Below are 21,133 nucleotides of genomic sequence, written 5' to 3'. Positions count from 1 at the left end.
TTCTATGTTCTAACGAGGATGAGATCTGAGGCCTGGCGGTAAAGGTGGAGGCACACGAGGCACTCCACAAGAAATGGCAGGAACGGTTCGAGGAGATGGAGAATCTGTCGAGGCAGTAGAACTTGTGGATTCTGGGCTTTCCGGAGGGGCTGGAGGGGCTGGACCTAGGGGCCTATGTGCTCACCATGTTGAACTCACTGATGGGAGCGGGGTCCTTCCAGGGGGCCCTGGAGCTGGAAGGGGCCCATAGAGTGCTGGCGAGGAGGCCCAAGGCTAATGTGCCTCCGCGGGCAGTGCTGGTGCGGTTTCATCAGTTCGCTGATCAGGAGTGTGTGCTCAGGTGGGCCAAGAAGGAGAGGAGCAGCAGGTGTGAGAACCTGGAGGTTCGAATATACCAGGACTGGAGTGCGGAGGTGGTGAAGAAGAGGGCCGGGTACAATCGAGCGAATGTGGTGCTGCACAGGAAGGGGGTGAAGTTTGGCATGTTGCAGCCAGCGCAACTATGGGTCACCTACAAAGACCGGCACCATTATTTTGAGTCTCCGGGGGAGGTGTGGGCCTTTGTTCAGGCTGAGAAGTTGGACACAAATTGAGGGTCGGGATGGGCATTTGTGGATTGCGGTTGATATGTTACATTTTGAGGGGGGGTCCTTTGCTCTTGTTTCTTTTTGGTTTGGTGAGGGTGGTTCGGGCGGGTTGGGCACTGTTTTGGGTGGGTCTGTCGGGGGGCACTTGGAGGGAGGTAAGCAAATGGAATAGGGGTGGATGGCCGGCAGGGGGGACGGGGCCCCGTGGGGGAGGCCCGAGTCGGGGGTGAGGGGACTGGACATGTAAAAGGAGCTGCGTCAGAGGTGGAGCGGCCGGGTAAGTGGAAAGCATGGGCTTTTTCCCGTGCTGATGACTGGAGGGGGCGGGGCCGGGGTGGGGAAGCGAGGGTTCTTTCCCACACTTGGGATGGAAGGGGGAGGTGGAGAGCCTGTGGATGGGGAATGGAGGAGAAGGGTGTGTCACACAATGGGAGGAGTTAAAGGAGAGGCGGGAGTAGCCGGGGTCAACAGGAGTCAGCTGACTTGCGGAAGTGCAATGGGGGGAATAAAGCAGCTAGGAGGGGTCCGAGCAGGGGGGTGGGGGGTCGAGTTGCTGCTGCTATGGTCAAGGGGGAGCTGGAGCGAGTAGGGGGAGTCAGGACGGGGGTCTGCCGCCGTGGGGAACTGGCCGGGCGTGGGGTGCGGGCGCGTGGCTGGCCGAGGAGGGGTTATGGCTTGTCGGCGGGGGAGTGGGGCGGGTAGCCCCCTGCTCCGGCTGATAACCTGGAATGTAAGGGGACTGAATGGGCCGGTCAAGCAGGCCCGGGTGTTCGCGCACCTGAAGGGGCTGAAGGCGGATGTGGTCATGCTCCAGGAGACATACCTGAAGGTGGCAGACCAGGTAAGATTGAGGAAAGGGTGGGTAGGTCAGGTGTTTCATTCAGGGCTGGGTGCCAAAAATCGAGGGGTGGCGATCTTGGTGGGAAAGAGGGTGTCGTTCGAGGCGTCGAGCATTGTGGTAGACAATGGCGATAGGTATGTAATGGTAAGTGGTGAGCTGCAAGGGGAGAGGGTGGTGCTGGTCAATGTGTATGCCCCGAACTGGGACGATGCGGGTTTTATGCGGCGCATGTTGGGTCGGATCCCGGACTTGGAAGTGGGGGGCCTGATAATGGGGGGAGATTTTAACACGGTGTTGGATCCGGCACTGGATCGCTCCAGGTCTAGGACGGCTAGGAAGCCAGTAGCGGCTCAGGTGCTGAGGAGGTTTATGGACCAGATGGGAGGGGTGGACCCTTGGAGATTTACACGGCCGGGGGCTTGGGAATTTTCATTCTTCTCGCATGTTCATAAAGCTTATTCCCGGATCGACTTTTTTATTATGAGCAGGGCGCTTATAGCGAGAGTAGAGGATACCGAGTACTCGGCGATAGCCATTTTGGATCACGCCCCGCATTGGGTGGACTTAGAGCTGGGGGAGGAGAGGGACCAGCGCCCGCTGTGGCGCTTGGAGGTGGGGCTGTTGGCGGACGAGGAGGTGAGTGAGCGGGTCCGAGTAAGCATTGAGAGATACCTGGAGGCCAACGATAACAGGGAGGTCCGAGTGGGGATGGTATGGGAGGCGCTAAAGGCGATGGTTAGGGGAGAGCTGATCTCCATTAGGGCCCACAAGGAGAGGATGGAGCAGAGGGAGAGGAGGCGGCTGGTGGGGGAGATGGTGAGGGTGGACAGGAGGTATGCGGAAGAAACTGAGGAAGGATTGTTGAGGAAGAGGCGCAGCCTCCAGGCCGAATTCGACCTGGTGACCACCAGGAAGGTAGAGGTGCAGTGGAGGAAGGCCCAGGGGCGATTTATGAGTATGGCGAAAAGGCAAGCCGGATGCTGGACAATCAGCTTCGGAAGCGGGACGCAGCTAGGGAGATCGGGGGAGTGAAGGACAGGGGAGGGAGTGTGGTGTGGAGTGGGATGGGCATCAATGGGGTCTTCAGTGACTTTTATGAGGAATTGTATCGGTCCGGGCCCCCATTGGAGGAGGGAGCGATGGGCCGCTTTCTGGACCAATTGAGGTTTCCGAAGGTGGAGGAGGGACTGGTGGCGGGATTGGTGGCCCCAATTGGGCTGGAGGAGCTGACCAAAGGGATAGGTGGGGAACGCATCGGGGCCGGACGGTTTCCCGGTCGAATTCTACAAAAAATATCTGGATCCGTTGGGCCCGTTGCTAGTTAGGACCTTCAATGAGGCAAGGGACAGGGGGACGTTGCCCCGGACGATGTCCCGGGCACTGATCTCCTTGATCCTGAAATGGGACAAGTATCCCCTGCAGTGTGGGTCTTACAGGCCAATTTTGTTGCTAAATGTAGATGCCAAGGTGTTCACAAATGTCTTAACCACGAGGATTGAGGATTGTGTGCCGCAGGTCATCCACGAAGACCAGACGGGGTTTGTGAAGGGGAGGCAGTTGAAAGCGAATGTACGGAGCCTTCTGAACGTTATCATGATGCCGGCGAGGGAGGGGGAGGCAGAGATAGGGTGGTGATCGACGCTGAGAAGGCCTTCGATAGGGTAGAGTGGGGGTACTTGTGGGAGGTGCTGAAGAGGTTTGGGTTTGGGGAGGGGTTTGTCCGGTGGGTTAGGCTGTTGTACGAGGTCCCGATGGCGAGTGTGGACACGAACAAGAGGAGGTCTGAGTACTTTCGGTTGCACCGAGGGACGAGGCAGGGGTGTCCCCTGTCCCCCCTGCTCTTCGCACTGGCGATTGAACCCCTGGCTATGGCACTGAGGGAGTCGAGGAACTGGAGGGGGTTGGTGCGGGGTGGGGAGGAGCATAGGGTGTCACTCTATGCGGACGACTTGCTGCTATATGTGGCGGACCCGGTGGGGGGAATGCCGGAAGTAATGAGGATCCTCAGGGAGTTCGGGGATTTCTCGGGGTACAAACGCAACATGGGGAAGAGCGAGCTGTTCGTGGTTCACCCAGGGGACCAGGAGAGGGGGATTGGCGAGCTCCCACTAAAAAGGGCAGAGAGGAGCTTCAGGTATTTGGGGGCCCAGGCGGCCAGGAGCTGGGGGGGCCCTGCATAGGCTTAATTTCACAAGGCTGGTGGAGTAAATGGAGGAGGAGTTCAAGAGGTGGGACGCGTTGCCGCTGTCCTTGGCGGGTATGGTGCAGTCAGTCAAAATGACGGTGCTCCCAAGGTTTTTCTTCCTGTTCCAGTGCCTCCCCGTGTTTATCTCGAAGGCCTTTTTAGGTGGTCAACAGGAGCATATTGGGGTTTGTGTGGGCGCGAGGGACTCCGAAGGTGAGAAGGGTGTTCCTGGAGCGGAGCAGAGATGGGGAGGGGGGGGCTGGCGCTGCCCAACCTCTGTGGGTACTACTGGGCCGCCAATGCAACAATGGTGCGCAAGTGGGTGATGGAGGGGGAGGGGGCTGCATGGAAGAGGCTGGAGACGGCGTCCTGTGTGGGTACTAGTCTGGGGGCACTGGCAACGGCGCCGCTGCCGCTCCCTCCAAGGAGGTATACCTCGAGCCCGGTAGTGGCGGCTGCCCTCAAAATCTGGGGGCAGTGGAGGCGGCACAGGGGGGAAGTTGGGGCCTCGGTGTGGACCCCATTATGGGGGAACCACCGGTTTGTCCCAGGGGGAACAGATGGAGAGTTTTCGGGGTGGCACAGGGCAGGGATACGAAGGTTGGGAGACCTGTTTGTGGACGGGAAGTTCGCGAGTCTGGGTGAGCTGGAGGAGAAATACGGGCTTCCCCCGGGGAACACCTTCAGGTACTTACAGGTAAGGGCGTTTGTCAGGCAGCAGGTGGTGGAATTCCCGCCACTGCTGCCACGCACAGTACAGGACAGGGTGCTCTCGGGGGGGGGGGGGGGGGGGGGGAGATCTCAGAAACTTACCAGGTGATGCAGGAGGAGGAAGGAGTGGTGGAGTTGAAAGGTAAGTGGGAGGAGGAGTTGGGAGAGGAGATCGAAGAGGGGGCGTGGGCAGATGCCCTAGGGAGGGTGAATTCTTCCTCTTCGTGCGCGAGGCTCAGAATCATACAGTTTAAGGTGCTGCACAGGGCACACTTGACCGGGACAAGGATGAGCCGGTTTTTTGGGGGTGAGGACAGGTGTGTTAGGTGCTCGGGGAGCCCTGCGAATCACACCCATATTTTCTGGGCATGCCCAGCGCTGGAGGAATTTTGGAAGGGTGTAGCGAGAACGGTGTCGAGGGTTCCAGGGTCAAGCCGGGCTCGGGGCTCGCAATATTTCGGGTGGCAGAGGAGCCGGGAGTGCAGGAGGCGAAAGAGGCCGCTATTCTGGCCTTTGCATCCCTGGTAGCCCGGTGGAGGATTCTTCTTCAGTGGAAGGATGCGAGGCCCCCAAGCGTGGAATCCTGGATCAGCGATAAGGCAGGGTTTATTATAAAGGAGAGAGTGAAATTCGCCTTGCGAGGGTCGGTACAAGGGTTCTTCAGGCGGTGGCAACCGTTGTTAGACTTTCTGGCAGAATGGTAGACAATGGTCAGTAGCAGCAGCAACCTGGGGGGAGGGGGGGTGTTCTATTTTATTTTTGTTTATTTACACTGGAGGATCTGAGGGGGTGTATATATTTGCTATGTTTGCTTTGTGTTAATTTGGGGTGTTAATTTATTATTTATGTACAGGGGGGAGGGTGGCATGGGGGTTGTTTTACTGTGTTTTGCATTTAACCCTGTTGGGTTCCTTTTTCATTTTGTTGTTGATATTCTGTGAAAACCTTAATAAAAATTATTTAAAATTTTTAAAAACAAGTACAAAGGAAAGTAAGTTGTGAAGAGGCTATAAGGAGGTTACAAAAATGTATAGATAGGTTAAGTGACTGGACAAAGATCTGTTAAACGGAGTTTAATGTGGGAAAATGTCCATTTTGGCAGGAAGAATGAAAATCTTATAATTTAAATGGTGAGAGATTGCAGCGCTCTGATGTGCAAAAGGACCTGGGTTTACCAGACTAATTCCTGCGATGGCAAGACAGACGTATGAGAAGAGATAGAGTCATTTAGGATTGTATTCACTGGAGTTCAGAAGAATGAGGGGGGAATCTCATAGAAACCTATAAAATCCTAAAAGGACTGGACCAGAACCAGGGATCACAGTCTGAGGATACGGGGAAGACCATTCAGGACAGAGACGAGGAGAAATGTCTTCACCCAGAGAGCGGTGAACCTGTGGAATTCATTACCCCCACAGGAAGTAGTTGAGTCCAAAACATTGTATGGTTTCAAGAAGCAGTTAGATATACCACTTAGGGTGAAGGGTATCAAAAGATATCGGGGAAAGCGGGATTAGGCTATTGGGTTGGATGATCAGCCATGGTCATAATGAATGGCAGAGCAGGCTTGAAGGGCCTCCTCCTGCTCCTATTTTTTTCTATGTTTCTATGTCATAGAACATACAGTGCAGAAGGAGGCCATTCGGCTCATCGATTCTGCACCAACCCACTTAATCCCTCACTTCCACCCTATTCCCATAACCCAATAACCCCTCCTAACTTTTTTGGTCATTAAGGGCAATTTATCATGGCCAATCCACCTAACCTGCACGTCTTTGGACTGTGGGAAGAAACTGGAGCACCCGGAGGAAACCCATGCAGACACGCGGAGAACATGCAGACTCCGCACAGACCGTGACCCAGCGGGGAATCAAACCCAATTCAATTTGGAGAGTTGAATTGCCGCTGTGAAGTCACAGTGCTATCCACTTGTGCTACCATGCTGTCCCAGTGTGTGTATCACAAAATGCTAGTGTACAAGGACTGTGCAGTGGAAAGATTTGTGAGAGATCGTGGTAGAGATTTACAAGGACATTGGGGTTCAGAGTTGGTCGTATTGGGGAGGGGGTAACGATGACAGGTTTGAAGGTAAGAGGGACAATGCTGGAAGAGAGGGAGACTGTTAACAATGTCAGCATGGGGGAAGTTGAATGATATGTAGTTCAGCTTCCGGTTGCGGCTATGCTGAGCTAAGTCGCACGTTCGACAGCTCCCGTCAGAAACTGACTTTTGGACTCTTTTGAGGGGCACCAGCGGCGTTTGTTCGATGGTTCCCAGTGTGGGAAGATGACAGTATGGATTGGACCAGGAGTGGAGCGGTGAAAAAAGTGATTTTGGTGCAGCGAAAAGTGCGAGGGAGGAGAAGCAAGATGGCGGTGGGTGGAGACCAGGCAGCGTGGGCGCAATGGTCGCAAGGGCAGCAGGAGTTCCTCAAATGCTGCTTTGCAGACATGAAGGCAGAGCTGCTGGAGCCGATGAAGGCGTTGATCGACAAGCTGGTCGAGACCCAGAACGCCCAAGGGGCGGCGATCTGGGATGTGCGACAAAAGACCTCGGAGAACGAGAAGATCTTGGGCCTGGCGGTGAAGGTGGAGGCGTACGAGGCGCTGCAGAAGAAGTGGCAAGAAAAGTTTGAGGAAATGGAGAATCGGTCGAGGAGGAAGAACCTGCGGATTCTGGGTCTCCCGGAGGTAGTGGAGGGGTCGGATGTTGGAGCATACGTGGCCACGATGCTCAATTCGCTGATGGGCGTGGGAGCTTTCCCAAGGCCCCTGGAGCTGGATGGGGCTCACCGAGTCCTGGCGAGGAGGCCCAAGGCCAACGAGCCGCCGCGGGCAGTAATGGCGCGGTTCCACCGCTTTGTGGACAGGGAGTGTGTCCTGAGATGGGCTAAAAAGGAGCGGAGCAGCAGGTGGGAGAACGCAGAGATCCGGATATATCAGGACTGGAGCGCGGAGGTGGCCAAGAGGGCCGGGTACAACCAGGCTAAGGCGGTTCTGCATCGTAAGGGGGTGAAATTCGGGATGCTGCAGCCGACGCGATTGTGGGTCACGTTTAAGGACCGACACCATTACTTTGAGATGCCGGAAAAGGGGTGGAGCTTTATCCAGGCCGGAAAGGTGAACACGGACTGAGGATTTGTTGGGAGGGGGTGTCGAGGGGGGTTACTGTGTTTTGGGGGATGTTCTGTTCTGTTTTCTTTGGTGCTGGGTCGGGTTGGGTGAAATGGTTCGAAGTGGGGGTTGTGTGAGAGTGTGGGTGTCAGTTGTTGGAATGACGCAGCCCCGACGGGGGGAGGGGAATTGGAGGCCCGAGGTGAGGGAGTTGAGATAAGGCCACAAAAGGGAGCTGCGCCAGAGAGGGCGGGGTCAGCTTGGTGGAAAGCGCAGGCTTTTTCCCACGCTAGGGATGGATGGGGGCGGGGCCGGGGGAAGGGCGGTGTTGGAGAGGAGCGCGCGCTGATTGCCAGGAGGGGGAGGAGAGATTCTCACAGTGGGGGGGTCGATGGAGTGGCAGGAGAGGCCAGGGTCAGCAGGAATCAGCTGACCTATGGGAGTGCCATGGGGGGAGCAATACAGCTAGGGGGGGACCTAGCTGGGGGGGGGGCGGGGGGGGGGGGGGAAACTGGGTTGCTGCTGCATAGGCCAATGGGGAGCTGGTGTTCGGAGAGTCGGGGCGGGGGTCCGCAGCCTGGGGGAATGGAGGGTGCGGGAGGCGCGGGCATGTGGCTGGCCTAGGAAGCCCCCTGATCCGGCTGATAACTTGGAATGTGAGAGGCCTGAACGGGCCGGTCAAGAGGGCCCGTGTGTTCGTGCACCTGAAGGGACTGAAGGCAGATGTGGTTATGCTCCAGGAGACGCATTTGAAGGTGGCAGATCAGGTTAGGCTGAGAAAGGGTGGGTAGGGCAGGTTTTCCACTCGGGGTTGGAAGCGAAGAATAGAGGGGTGGCGATCTTGGTGGGGAAGCAGGTGTCGTTTGAGGCGCTGAACATCGTGGCAGATAATGGAGGTCGGTACGTGATGGTGAGTGGTAAGCTGCAGGGGGTGCGGGTGGTATTAGTGAACGTATATGTCCCGAATTGGGACGATGCCAGATTCATGTTGGGTCGGATTCCGGACCTGGAGACAGGGTGCCTGATAATGGGGGGGGGAATTTAACATGATGTTGGACCCAGCATTGGACCGCTCTAGTCCAGGACGGGTAAGAGGCCGGCGGCGGCCAAGGTGTTGAGGGGGTTTATGACCAGATGGGGGGAGTGGACCCATGGAGATTTGCCAGGCCGGGGGACAGGGAATTTTCCTTTTTTCCCACGTCCATAAAGTCTATTCCCAGATAGATTTCTTCGTTATGAGTAGGGCACTAATCCCGAGAGTGGAGGGCACGGAATATTCGGCCATAGCTATTTCAGATCTGCCCTGCATTGGGTGGAGCTGGAGCTGGAGTTGGAGGAGGAGAGGGACCAGCGTCCACTGTGGCGCCTTGATGTGGGAATGTTGGCGGATGAGGAGGTGTGCGGGCGGATCCTGGGGGGGTGTTGAAAGATACTTAGAGGCTAACGACAATGGGGAGCTGCAGGTGGGGGTAGTCTGGGAGGCATTGAAGGCAGTGGTCAGGGGAGAGCTAATCTCCACTAAGGCCCATAAGGAGAGGAAGGAGAGGGAGAGATTGGTGGGGGAGATATTAAGGGTGGATAGGAGGTATGCAGAGGTCCCTGAGGAGGGATTACTCAAGGAGTGACGGAGCCTCCAACTGAATTCGACTTGTTGACTACCAGGAAGGCAGAGGTGCAGTGGAGGAAAGCGTAAGGGGCGGTGTACGAATATGGGGAGAAGGCGAGCCGGATGCTGGCACATCAGCTTCGGAAGGGGGAGGCAGCGAAGGAGATTAGTGGAGTTAGGGATAGAGGGGGGAACACGGTGGGAATAAATGGGGTATTCAGGGACTTTTATGAGGAGCTGTATAGGTCTGAGCCCCCGACGGGGAGGGGGGGATGTGCCGATTTTTGGATCGGCTGAGGTTCCCGAGGGTGGAGGAGGAGGTGGTTGGGCTGGGGCACTGATTGGGCTGGAGGAGCTGGTTGAGGGGTTGGGGAGCATGCAGGTACAGATGGCTCCAGGGCCGGATGGGTTCCCGGTGGAATTCTACCGGAATTATATGGACCTGTTGGGCCCACTACTATTCAGGACTTTCAATGAGGCGTGGGAGGGTTCCTGCCCCCGACAATGTCCAGGGCCCTGATCTCGCTGATCCTGAAGCGGGACAAGGACAGTGTGGGTCGTACAGGCCGATCTCGCTCCTTAACGCCGACGCAATGCTGCTGGCGAAGGTTCTGGCTACTAGAATTGAGGACAGTGTCCCGGGGGTGATTCACGAGGACCAGACGGGATTTGTGGAGGGTAGGCAGCTGAACACTAATGTGCGGAGGCTCCTCAATGTAATTATGATGCCTTCAGTGGAGGGGGAAGTGGAGGTAGTGGCGGCTATGGACGTGGAGAAGGCCTTCGATCGGGTGGAGTGGGAGTATCTTTGGGAAGTGCTATGCAGGTTTGGGTTTGGGGAGGGGTTCATCAGTTGGGTTAGGCTACTTTATGAAGCCCCGGTGGCGAGTGTGGCTACGAATCGGCGGAGGTCGGAATACTTTCGGCTGTACCGGGGGGTGAGGCAGGGGTGTCCCCTATCTCCCTTATTGTTTGCACTGGCAATTGAGCTATTGGCCATGGCACTGAGGGAGTCCAGGAACTGGAGGGGACTGGTTCAGGGGGAGAGGAACACTGGGTGTCGCTGTAAGCCGATGACCTGTTATTGTATGTGGCGGACCCAGTGGATGGGATGCCAGAGGTTATACAGATCATCAGGGAGTTTGGGGACTTTTCTGGGTATAAGCTTAACATGGGGAAGAGTGAGCTCTTTGTGATACACCCAGGGGACCAGGGAAGGGGGATAGACAAGCTTCCACTGAGCGGGGCGGAAAGAAGCTTCCGGTACCTGGGGATCCAGGTGTTTAGGAGTTGGGGGGCTCTGCACAAGCTCAATTTGACACGGCTGGTGGAGCAGATGGAGGAGGAGTTTAAAAGGTGGGATATGTTGCCACTGTCGTTGGTGGGTAGGTGCAGTCGTGAAATGACGGTCCTTCCGAGGTTCCTCTTTATGTTCCAGTGCCTTCCCATCCTGATCCCCAAGGCCTTTTTCAAACGGGTCAGCAGGAGCATCATGGGATTCACATGGGCGAATAAGACACCGAGGGTAAAAAGGGTGTTTCTGGAGCATAGAGGGACAGAGGAGGGCTAGCGTTGCCCAATCTATGTGGGTACTACTGGGCTGCCAATGTGGCGATGATCCGTAAGTGGGTAATGGAAGGGGAGGGAGCGGCGTGGAAGAGGTTGGAGATGGCGTCCTGTGTGGGCACGAGTCTGAGAGCGCTGGTGACGGCGCAGCTGCCGTTCCCGCCGACAAGGTACACCACGAGCCCGGTGGCGGTGGCGACTCTGAAAATTTGGGGTCAGTGGAGGCGCCACAGGGGTGAGGTAGAGGCCTCGGTTTGGTCCCCAATCCGAGAGAACCATTGGTTCGTCCCGGGAAGAATGGATGGGGGGTTTCTGAGCTGGCATCGGGCAGGAATGAAAAGGATGGGGGACCTGTTGATTGATGGGACGTTTGCGAGTCTTGGGGCCCTAGAGGAGAAATTTGGGCTGCCCCCGGGAAGTGCCTTTAGGTACATGCAGGTGAGGGTGTTTGTGAGACGGCAGGTGAGGGAATTTCCGCCGCTTCCAGCGTGTAAGATTCAGGACAGGGTGATCTTGGGGGTGTGGGTTGGAGAAGGCAAGGTCTCAGCGATCTACCAGGAGATGCAGTAAGAGGAGGAGGCCTCGGTGGAGGAGCTAAAAGGCAAGTGGGAGGAGGAGCTTGGGGAGGAGATAGATGAGGGACTGTGGGCTGATGCCCTGGGTACGGTTAATTCTTCCTCTTGCGCCAGGCTTAGCCTGGTACAATTTAAGGTTCTGCACAGAGCGCATATGACAGGGGCGAGGTTGAGTAGGTTTTTTGGAGTGGAGGACAGGTGTGTGAGGTGCTCGGGGAGCCCAGCAAATCACGCCCTTATGTATTGGTGCTGGAGGGGTTTTGGAGGGGCTTTGCGAGGACTATGTCCAAGGTGGTGAATACCCGGGTCAGGCTGAGCTGGGTGTTAGCAATATTTGGGGTATCGGATGACCCGGGAGTGCAGGAGGCGAAAGAGGACGGTATTCTGGCCTTTGCGTCCCTGGTAGCCCGGCGGAGGATTCTGCTAGTGGAAGGATGCAAAGCCCCCAGGCGTAGAAACTTGGATCAGCGACATGGCATGGTTTATTGGATTGGAGAGGGTAAAGTTTGCCTTGCGAGGGTCTGTGCAAGGGTTCTTCAGGCGGTGGCAACCGTTCCTAGACTTTCTGGTGGAACGTTAGGCAGAGATCAGCAGCAGCAGCAGCAATCCAGGGGGAAATTGGGGCGAGGGGGGGGGGTCCGGGTATGTGTTTATTATTGTTTCATGGGGGGGGGGGGTTGTACAGTGGGGGAATTTGCGGTGTACGTGGAGTGTACGATGTTGATCTGTGTGTTTCCTGCTTTTCTTTTTTCTGTAAGGGTGGGGGTTTGTTGAAAATTTGTTAAAATTGAATAAAAATATTAATTAAAGAAAAATGGTATGTAGTTCAGTGAGAATATAGTCCATGGAGCAGGAGGTGAGTCTCATGGGCAAAATGAGCAGCGAGAGGACATGGGGGGGGGGGATGGGAAAGAAAGACAGAAATATACGGGTTTCAGAGCTCATAAAAAGGTATCCTGAGAGGCAGCTTGAGCTGGTGGGTTAGTGGGAGGGACGGAAGCAACTGAGGCAGCTGATCAGATTGTCTCAATTTCAGTGACAAAGAAGCTCCATGAGCTCCTCGCACTTGTTGAGGATGGAGGAGACGGGGGAGAGCAAGAAAACTTCAGAAGAAATGAACTTAAATTAGAGACATTAAAAATTTAACACAAAACTGATTTATTCGACTTTTATCCAGAATATTAACTATAACTGGGCTGGAGTTCATTACCATCAGCAAAAACAGACCCCAGTTCAGTCTTGGATGCGATCAACAGCGAAGTCAAAGCACTGTAGTTAGTTGTAACTCACTGGTGACTCTGGACATGGGAGAAATAAGCAAATTCATTCCCACATTCACACCAGGTGCACAACTTCTCCCCAGTGTAAATTTGTGGTGTACAGTGAATAAATATAAATAGTAAACCCGGTCCCACCGTGAGAACACCTATCAGTGTGAATATGTTGATGGGACATCAGTTCCTCACAACTTATTCAGCAATTCCTGGATCCTGGCCTTTTAAAAGGTCTCCGGTTAGTGTGAACCCGCAGGATGGTTGAGTGACTGCCTTCCCTCACTCAGAGGATACGACAGACTGTCCGCAGTGTGAACTCGCTGGATTGTCAACAGGTTGGATGACCGAGTGAATCCCTTCCCACACTCGGCCTCTTTCTAATGTGAACTTTCTGGTGTCTCAGCAGGTTGGTTGAATTAATGAATCCCTTCCCACACTCGGGGCACGTGAACGGTCTCTCCCCAGTGTGAATGCGCTGGTGTGTCAGCAGGTCGGATGACTGACTAAATCCCTTCCCACAGTCAGAACAGGTGAACGGCCTCTCCCCGGTGTGAATTCGCTGATGTACAATGAGGACAGATGATTGCTTGAACCCAGTTCCGCAGTCAGAGCATTTGAACGGTTTCTCATCTGTGTGAACACGTTGATGGTGCATCAGTTCCCCGGAACCTTTATATAATTGCCCACAATCAAGACATCTAAACGGTCTCTCATCAGTGTGAACTCGCTGGTGTGTCTGCAGGTGGGATGACTGAGTAAATCCCTTACCACACTTGGAGCAAGCGAAAGGTCTCTCCCCAGAGTGAATTCTCTGGTGTAACAGCAAGTCAGATGACTGAGTGAATCCCTTTCCACAGTCAGAGCAGGTGAAAAGTCTCTCCCCAGTGTGAATGCGCTGGTGTTTCTGCAGGTGGGTTGACTGTGTGAATCCCTTCCCACAGTCAGAGCTGGTAAATGGTCTCTCCCAAGTGTGACTATGCTGGTGTTTTTGCAGGTGGGATGACTGAGTGAATCCTCTCCCACATTCGGAGCAGATGAACGGCTTCTCCCCAGTGTGAACTCTCTGGTGTGTCAGCAAGTGGGATGACTGAATGAATCTCTTCGCACATATTGCACAAGTGAACGGCCTCTCTCCAGTGTGACTGCGCTGATGAGCCAGCATAGCGGATGACTGACTGAATCCCTTCCCGCATTTGGAGCAGGTGAATGGCTTCTCCCCAGTGTGACTGCGCCGGTGAGTTTCCAACCTAACTGGATAATCAAAATCCTTCCCACAGTCCCCACATTTCCATCGTTTCTCCCTGTTGTGACTGCATTTATGTCTCGACAGGCCAGATGATTGCTTAAAGACTCGTCCACACACAGAACACGTGTCCGGTTTCTCTCCCCTGTGAATAGGAACTTTTCTTTCCATGTTCAATGTTCTATTCCGGTTACGATAAATCGGATGATCGTCAGTTTCAATGGTGTGATACTTGGTTTCAGTTTCCCAACTGCAAATCCTCCCCTTCTAATTACCTGTAAAATTGATTTAAAACAGAAATTAGGGAGTGAGAGAGAACTCGGAAAAACACAAAGGCAGGTTGTGAAATTGAGTTGGATGAATCTGGTCATTTGTGGGGCCGGCACTGGGAAAAAGTGACCATGAAAACAGCTGGATTGTCATAAAAACCCAACTGGTTCAGTATTGTCTTTCAGGGATCCTGCCACCCTGACTAGGTCTACACAAGACCCTGTACTTAATGGGTAAACAGAGAGAGAGAGAGAGAGATAAAAAGGGAGACAGGATTGGGAGAGACAGGAGGCAAAGGAGAGAGATTTCATATACCTAAAATCCAACCAGAACTTCAACAGAATTTTCCAAACTCCACCGTCTAGAAGAACCAGGGCAGCTGGTGAAAGCAGACCAAGGCAGGCCAGCAGCACGGTTCAATTCCCGTACCAGCCTCCCCGAACAGGCGCCGGAATGTGGCGACTAGAGGCTTTTCACAGTAACTTCATTTGGAGCATACTTGTGACAATAAGCGATTTTCATTTCATTTTCATTTCAGAAGTATGTGAACATCATCAGCTATAAGATCCCCTTGAACACACTTGAATATGACTTGTCTCATATCCGGTACTGGATTTAAATATTGGGAGATGTGTGTCATTAACATCAGTCCCTTCTACAAACATCAGTCCCTCTCTACAAACTGTGGCAACCTTATATAGACGCAGTTGGTGGAAATAATGGTAAAATACCAAACATGCTTAAAATATACCCATCATCAGTTCAGAAGAAGTTGGACAATGGCAGAGAGATGACTGGGGAGGGCAGAGTTAAAACTGAACAATCGACAGACATGGATTCAGATCCACAGTGCAGGAGCCAAACCAGTCCCAGAGACATGAAACCAGAGCATAACACTAAAAGCTCTAAATGGAAGACAAATGCTCAATAATTCTTACCTCTGAAACAATTTTACTGTTTTCAAACTTGGAGCCTACACAGGAAAAGTTTCAGAAGCACTGGAATCAGAGAACAATCTGGCACTCTTCAAATTCCCTAATGACCTGGAAAAGGAGATTTAAAAAGTCACAAGTGTCAGGTTGACATCAAGGCAGTATTTGACCGAGTGTGGCATCAAGGAGCCCAGCAAAACTGGAGATAATGGGAAGGAGGAAAAACTCTTTGCTGGTTGGAGTCACAGCTGGCACAAAGAAAGATGGTTGTGGTGGTTGGAGGTCAATCAGCTCAACTCCAGGACATCACTGCAGGGATTCTTCACTGCAGGAAAGGATGTCCCGAAGCGTGGTACATTGGCGAGACCATGCAGACGCTGCGACAACGAATGAACAGACATCGCGCGACAATCACCAGGCAGGAATGTTCCCTTCCAGTCGGGGTACACTTCAGCAATCAAGGGCATTCAGTCTCTGATCCCCGGGTAAGCGTTCTCCAAGGCGGCCTTCAGGACGCACGACAACGCAGAATTGCCGCGCAGAAAGTTATAGCCAAGTTCCGCACACGAGTGCGGCCTCAACCAGGACCTGGGATTCATGTCGCATTACATCCGTCCCCCACCATCTGGCCTGCGAAATCCTACCAACTGTCCCGGCTTGACACAATTCACACCTCTTTAACTTGAGGTTACCCATCTCTGGATCTGTAAAGATTTAATCACCTGTGAATGCTCGCATTCCAAGCATTGTCTGGCAGCTTTTAATTTGTCTATATATGTGTTTCTGGAACAGACCTCTTCATTCACCTGAGGAAGGAGCAGCGCTCCAAAAGCTAGTGACATCGAAACAAACCTGTTGGACTTTAACCTGGTGTTGTAAGACTTCATACGGGATTCTTCAGGTCAGTGTCCTAGAAACACCACCACCTGGACATTCCCCTTCAAGTCACTCACCAGTCTGACTTGGCAATTTAATAATTAATTCATATCACTTTTCCTTAACAATTGCTGGGTCAAAATCCTGGGATTCCTCCCTAACTGTACTGTGGGCATACCTACACCTCAAGGACTGCAGTGGTTCAAGAAGGCAGTTCACCAAGGTGAATAAATGCTGGCCTGTCCAGGAATGTCCACATCCCGTAATTTGTTTAAAATTAGGAGAATGAGATGTGATCATTTGAAACATATAAGTTCCTTAGAGCACGTGACAGGTCAAGAGAAGCTGAGTAGATTATTCATCTTGTGGGGGAAGCTAGAACTAGGGACCACGGTTTAAAAATCAGGAGTCCCACTTAACACTGAGAGGAGTCGAGATTTCTTCTCTCAGATGGTCATTAGTCAATGAAGAAGGGAGGCTGTGTCATTGAATATGCTCAAAACTGAGATAAACAGGTTTTTGATCTACAAGGTTTTCAGCTGGGGGAGGTGGGTGGTGGAGCAAAGTAAGGTTAATACGACAATCAGATCAGTCACCAAAGTATTTAACAAAGGAGCAGACTTCATGGGCCGAATGACCGACTCATAATTTTGATATTTTTATCATGTTCACTGGCAGGATCCACAGCACTTTGCCTCTCTAAAGATTGAGGACGTTAACCATTTAAATCCAGTGTCACTGGTTCTTTTTGCGTTCTCTCTCCATCTGAACACTGAATAATCACGGTTTTATAGAATTATACAGCACAGATGGAATTCATTGCCGTCCTGCCTGCACTGGCTTTTTGGAGGATGTATCCAATTATTCCCACAGCTCTGCTTTCTGATTCAGAACAATCATAGAATCTTTAAAGTACAGAATGAGGCCATGAGGTTCATCGAGTCTGCACTGACCCTCCGGAAGAGCGCCCTTCAGGCCCACTCCCCGACGTCACCCACTTAAATCCGTAACGTAACTTACACATCTTTGGATGTGGCAATTTGGCGTGGCCAATCCACCTAACCTCATATCTTTTCACTGTGGGAGGAAACCGGAGCACCTCGAGGAAACCCATTCACACACAGGGAGAAAGTGAAAACTCCACGCAGATATCATTACCCAAGGCTGGAATCGAACATGGGTCCGTGCCGCTGTGAGGCAGCAGTCCTAACAACTGTGTCACCCTGTATACAATGTATATCTGCTGTCTGAACCAGAACAATTTATATCTGCTGTATCATAGGATCATCAAATCATAGAATTTAGAGTGTAGAAGGAGGCCATTCGGCCCATCGTGTCTGTACCAGCCCTTGGAAAGAGCAACCTACCTAAACCCACACTTTCAGCCTATCCCCGTAACCTCACCTAACCTCTTTTGGACACTAGCAGCAATTTTCATGGCCAATCCACCTACCCTGCACATCTTTGGACTGTGGGAGGAAACCGGAGCACCTGGAGGAAACCCACACTGACACGGGGAGAAAGTGCAAACTCCGCACAGTGACCCAAGCCAGGAATCAAACTGGGATCCTGGAGCTGTGAAGCAACTGTGTTAACTACTGTGCTACCAGTGATGCAGGAGGTGAATGGAAAAGGTTTTCCAACTGGATACTTCTCAGGCACACTCACCCCTGTGTTTGACCAGTGCACTAAACAGATATCAAGGGTTGAGTTAAATATAGACAAAATAGGCTGTAAAATGTCAGCAGGTCTGGCAGCATCTGAGGAGAGATAACAGAGTTAATGTTTTGAATCCAATATGACTCATCTGTAGAATTAACCTTTTCCGTTATTCAGCCGTAACATCTTTAATTTCTTTATTTTTAAATTAATTCAAGAGATGTGTGCAATGCTGACTCAGCCCGTATTTATTGTCTTCATCAACTGCTGCAGTCCATGAGTATGGTTAGGGCGGGAGACCCAGGATTTGACCCAGCGACAGTGACGGGCCAACGATACATTTCCAAATCAGGATGGTGAATGACTTGGAGGGAATCTTCCAGGTGGTGGTGTTCCCAGATGTCTGTTGACCTTTTCTTTCTAAATAGTAGCGATCATGGGTTTGGAAAGTGTTGCCAAAGGAGCCTTGATAAATTCCTGCAGTGCATCTTGTAAATACTGCTGCCACTGTGTATCGATGGTGGTGGACTTTCATTGCCTTCCCTTTGATTATATCTTTATTCTTTAATCTCTCCTGCCCACTAACCTATTCCTGACCTCCCCTTTTGGTCCACTTGACCCTCGCCCCTTTTCTAACAGCAATAAACCCATTATAGTTCTGCCACTCTTCAGTTACAAAAAGTCAGCTTGGGCTCAATATGTCAACTGTTTCTTTCTCCACAGATGCTGCTAGACCTGCTCATTTTTACAGCAGCTTCTGTTTTCCTTTCAGATTTCCACCATCTGCAATATATTGCTTTTATTTCAGGTCATTTCATCTCACAGTAGGTCAGTAAATGTAGACGGTGCAGCTCACTGGGGTCTCGCCCCTCATTGCTGCTCGACAGGCTCATGATCAGTTTCTCTATTACCTTCAACAAACCTGAGCATCCTCCCTGCCACAGTAAGAAGTCTTACAACACCAGGTTAAAGTTCAACAGGTTTGATTTGAATTACTAGCTTTCAGAGCGCAGCTCCTTCCTCAGGTGAATGAAGAGGTGGATTACATAACCACATATATAGACAAATTCAATGATGCTTTGAATGCTAGTCTTTGCAGGTCCAGACAGAGCAACTGGAGCGAGGGATAATCACAGGTTAAAGAGGTGAGAATTGTCTCAAGCCAGGACCATTGGTAGGATTTCGCAAGCCCAGGCCAGATGGTGGGGGGTGAATGTGATGCGACATGAATCCAAGGTCCCGGTTGAGGCCGTACTCATGTGTGTGGAACTTGGTTATAAGTTTCTGTTTCGCAATTCTGCATTGCTGTGCGTCCTGAAGGCCGCCTTGGAGCACGTTTACCCGAAGATCAGAGGCTGAATACCCTTGACTGCTGAAGTGTTCCCTGACTTGAAGAGAACATTCCTGCCTGATGATTGTTGCGCAATGACCGTTCATCCATTGTCGCAGTGTCTACATAGTCTCGCAAATGTACCATGCTTCGGGACATCCTTTCCTGCAATGTATGAGGTCGAGAATGTTGGCTGAGTCGCACGAGTATGTATCTGGTGGGTGGTTTTCTCATGTGTAATGGTGGTACCCATGTCGATGATCTGGCACGTCTTGCAGAGGTTGCCATGGCAGGGTGTGTGGTGCTGTGGTCGCTGTTCTCCAGAAGGCTGGGTACTTAGCTGCAAACAATGGTCTGTTTGAGGTTGCATGGTTGTTTGAAGGCAAGTAGTGGCAGTGTGGAGATGGCCTTGGCAAGATATTCATCTTCATCGATGACGTGTTGAAGGCTGCGAAGAAGATGTTGTAGTTTCTCCGCTCCGCGGAAGTATTGGACGATGAAGGGTACTCTGTTGGTCGAGGCCCGTGTTCATCTTCTGAGGTGATATAAACATACAAACTCCACCCAAAGTATAGAATTGAACCTGGGTCCCTGGCGCTGTGAAACAGTGATGCTAACCACTGTGCCATGCCTTCTGGAGATTTTGATCTTATGCCTCATATACTCAAACCCAGATCAGTTATCCATATTGAGAAGAACAATGTTCCCAACACTGACTGTGGGAAACACCACTGTTTACTTCCTTCTAGACTGCAGAACATCTATTAACAACTACCCTCTGTTTTCTGTCCTTTATCCAATTTACTAAAGTTGCCCCACTCCCTTTAATACCGTGAGCTTTAATTTCACCAGCAGGCCAGCACCTTATCAAATACCTTTTGACAATCCATCCACACAACATGCATTGAATCTCCTTTCTCACTACACTGTGTTATTCCCTCAATTAATCTCTGCTGTCTGTCCAGAGTGAATCCATTGCATTAACAAATATTGAGGTTCGGGCCAGACTCTCCCTCTTAGTCCTCCAGTCCCGTATTGGTCTGAAACTCACCTCACTCATCAGGACTGGGTTCATGGTCAAGCTGAGATGTCTTTAACAATCCAACACAGCACTTACAACAATTCATCAAGCAAAATTGACAAACGATTATTTTTCTTTTGTATACTGAGAAGGTATAGTTTATTCACATTCAAACTGGGTGGGGATTGGGGGAGGGGGTGTTCACAACTTCACATACATGCACACACATACACATGCTATTGAGCACACGCACACACACACATGTACACAGTAAAGGGGGAGAGTAAAGAGTTTACAACATTGGGCAACAGTAAAAGAACCAAACAGAAACAAATTAGTTCATGTGATTTCCAAAGTCCAAGAGGTCAAAGTCCAGAGGGCATTTCCTTCATGGCGAGGTTCAGTTCAGATAAGTTCCTGTTTGGAGACATCAATATCCTTGAAACAAAGGACATTGCAACACGATGGGCTTTTTGTGCTTAGACCATTTGGTAGACGTTAATCAGAGGCGTTTGAACTCAAACGGGCTGTGAGGAGTTGAGAGGTGGTGGCCAGGCTGCTTGGTTAGCCGGGCTGCTGAGTTCATTCTAATTGATGTTAAATCAGCAGACAGGGCGACAAATGATTCTGGTAAAATATTGACCAAAGTTTACTAACATGGCATTGTAATCACCATTATTTCGGGTTTATTTTATCTAGGTCTCCTCCCATCGCTGTCCCTGAGCAAGTTTACTCCCATCCTGATACACCATTCCATCACAGAAAATCAGTCACCAATCTAACAAATCCAGAGCTTAAACTAAAACAGTGAACATTATCCCTGGACCTGAATATAAAACTGTGAACATTATCCCACAAATCCACAATAGGGCAGTGTAGTGATCTCTGTATGTGCATGTACATGAGGGGTTAATGTGTAATTAGTAGAATCAGATGATCACTAGAGGGCAGCACTAACAGGGGTATAAAAGCAAGCTTATTCTGCTCCTCTCTTTCTTTTGGGAGTGTTGTGACCAAGACAGGAATGTAGATTAGATCAGCGTGTTAGTGCAGATAAACATAGTTACTGTATTTAGATCTTGTTAACCTTATCGCTAGTATTAATATTAAAGTAAAGAACACACAAAATTATTGTTTTAGTTACTCAATAAATCTTTTGTTATTACTGGATGACTTCGAGTCTTTCTCATCAAGATTCAGAAAACCTCATCAACAACAGTATTGAGTAACATATATTACATTCAGTAGTATAACATAACATACTACCAGAAGTGTAATAAAACAGGCAGCACTTGCTGAACAATCCCGAGTGTGCTAATAGCAACACTAACAATCAATTTAAGA

The 21,133-nt window shown here is 51.3% G+C and overlaps 1 protein-coding gene across 1 annotated transcript in view; it reads right to left on the bottom strand.

The window, feature by feature from the left end:
• Nucleotides 1–12,325: 12,325 nt before the first annotated feature.
• Nucleotides 12,326–21,133, bottom strand: part of LOC140417842 (uncharacterized) — a 59,554-nt gene continuing 50,746 nt past the window's right edge. The window contains exons 3-4 of the mRNA XM_072501290.1: nucleotides 14,910–14,944; nucleotides 12,326–13,968 (exon numbers count right to left, since the gene is read on the bottom strand). Of these exons, the coding sequence (XP_072357391.1) occupies nucleotides 12,787–13,968; nucleotides 14,910–14,944 (1,217 nt within the window). The 3' untranslated portion in view covers nucleotides 12,326–12,786. The remainder of the gene's footprint in view (nucleotides 13,969–14,909; nucleotides 14,945–21,133) is intronic.

This window comes from Scyliorhinus torazame, chromosome 5 (assembly GCF_047496885.1).
Source record: "Scyliorhinus torazame isolate Kashiwa2021f chromosome 5, sScyTor2.1, whole genome shotgun sequence".
NCBI classification, from domain to species: domain Eukaryota; kingdom Metazoa; phylum Chordata; class Chondrichthyes; order Carcharhiniformes; family Scyliorhinidae; genus Scyliorhinus; species Scyliorhinus torazame.
The sequence above is the reverse complement of the archived record's forward strand: the minus strand, read 5'-3'. Positions and strand labels throughout refer to the sequence as shown.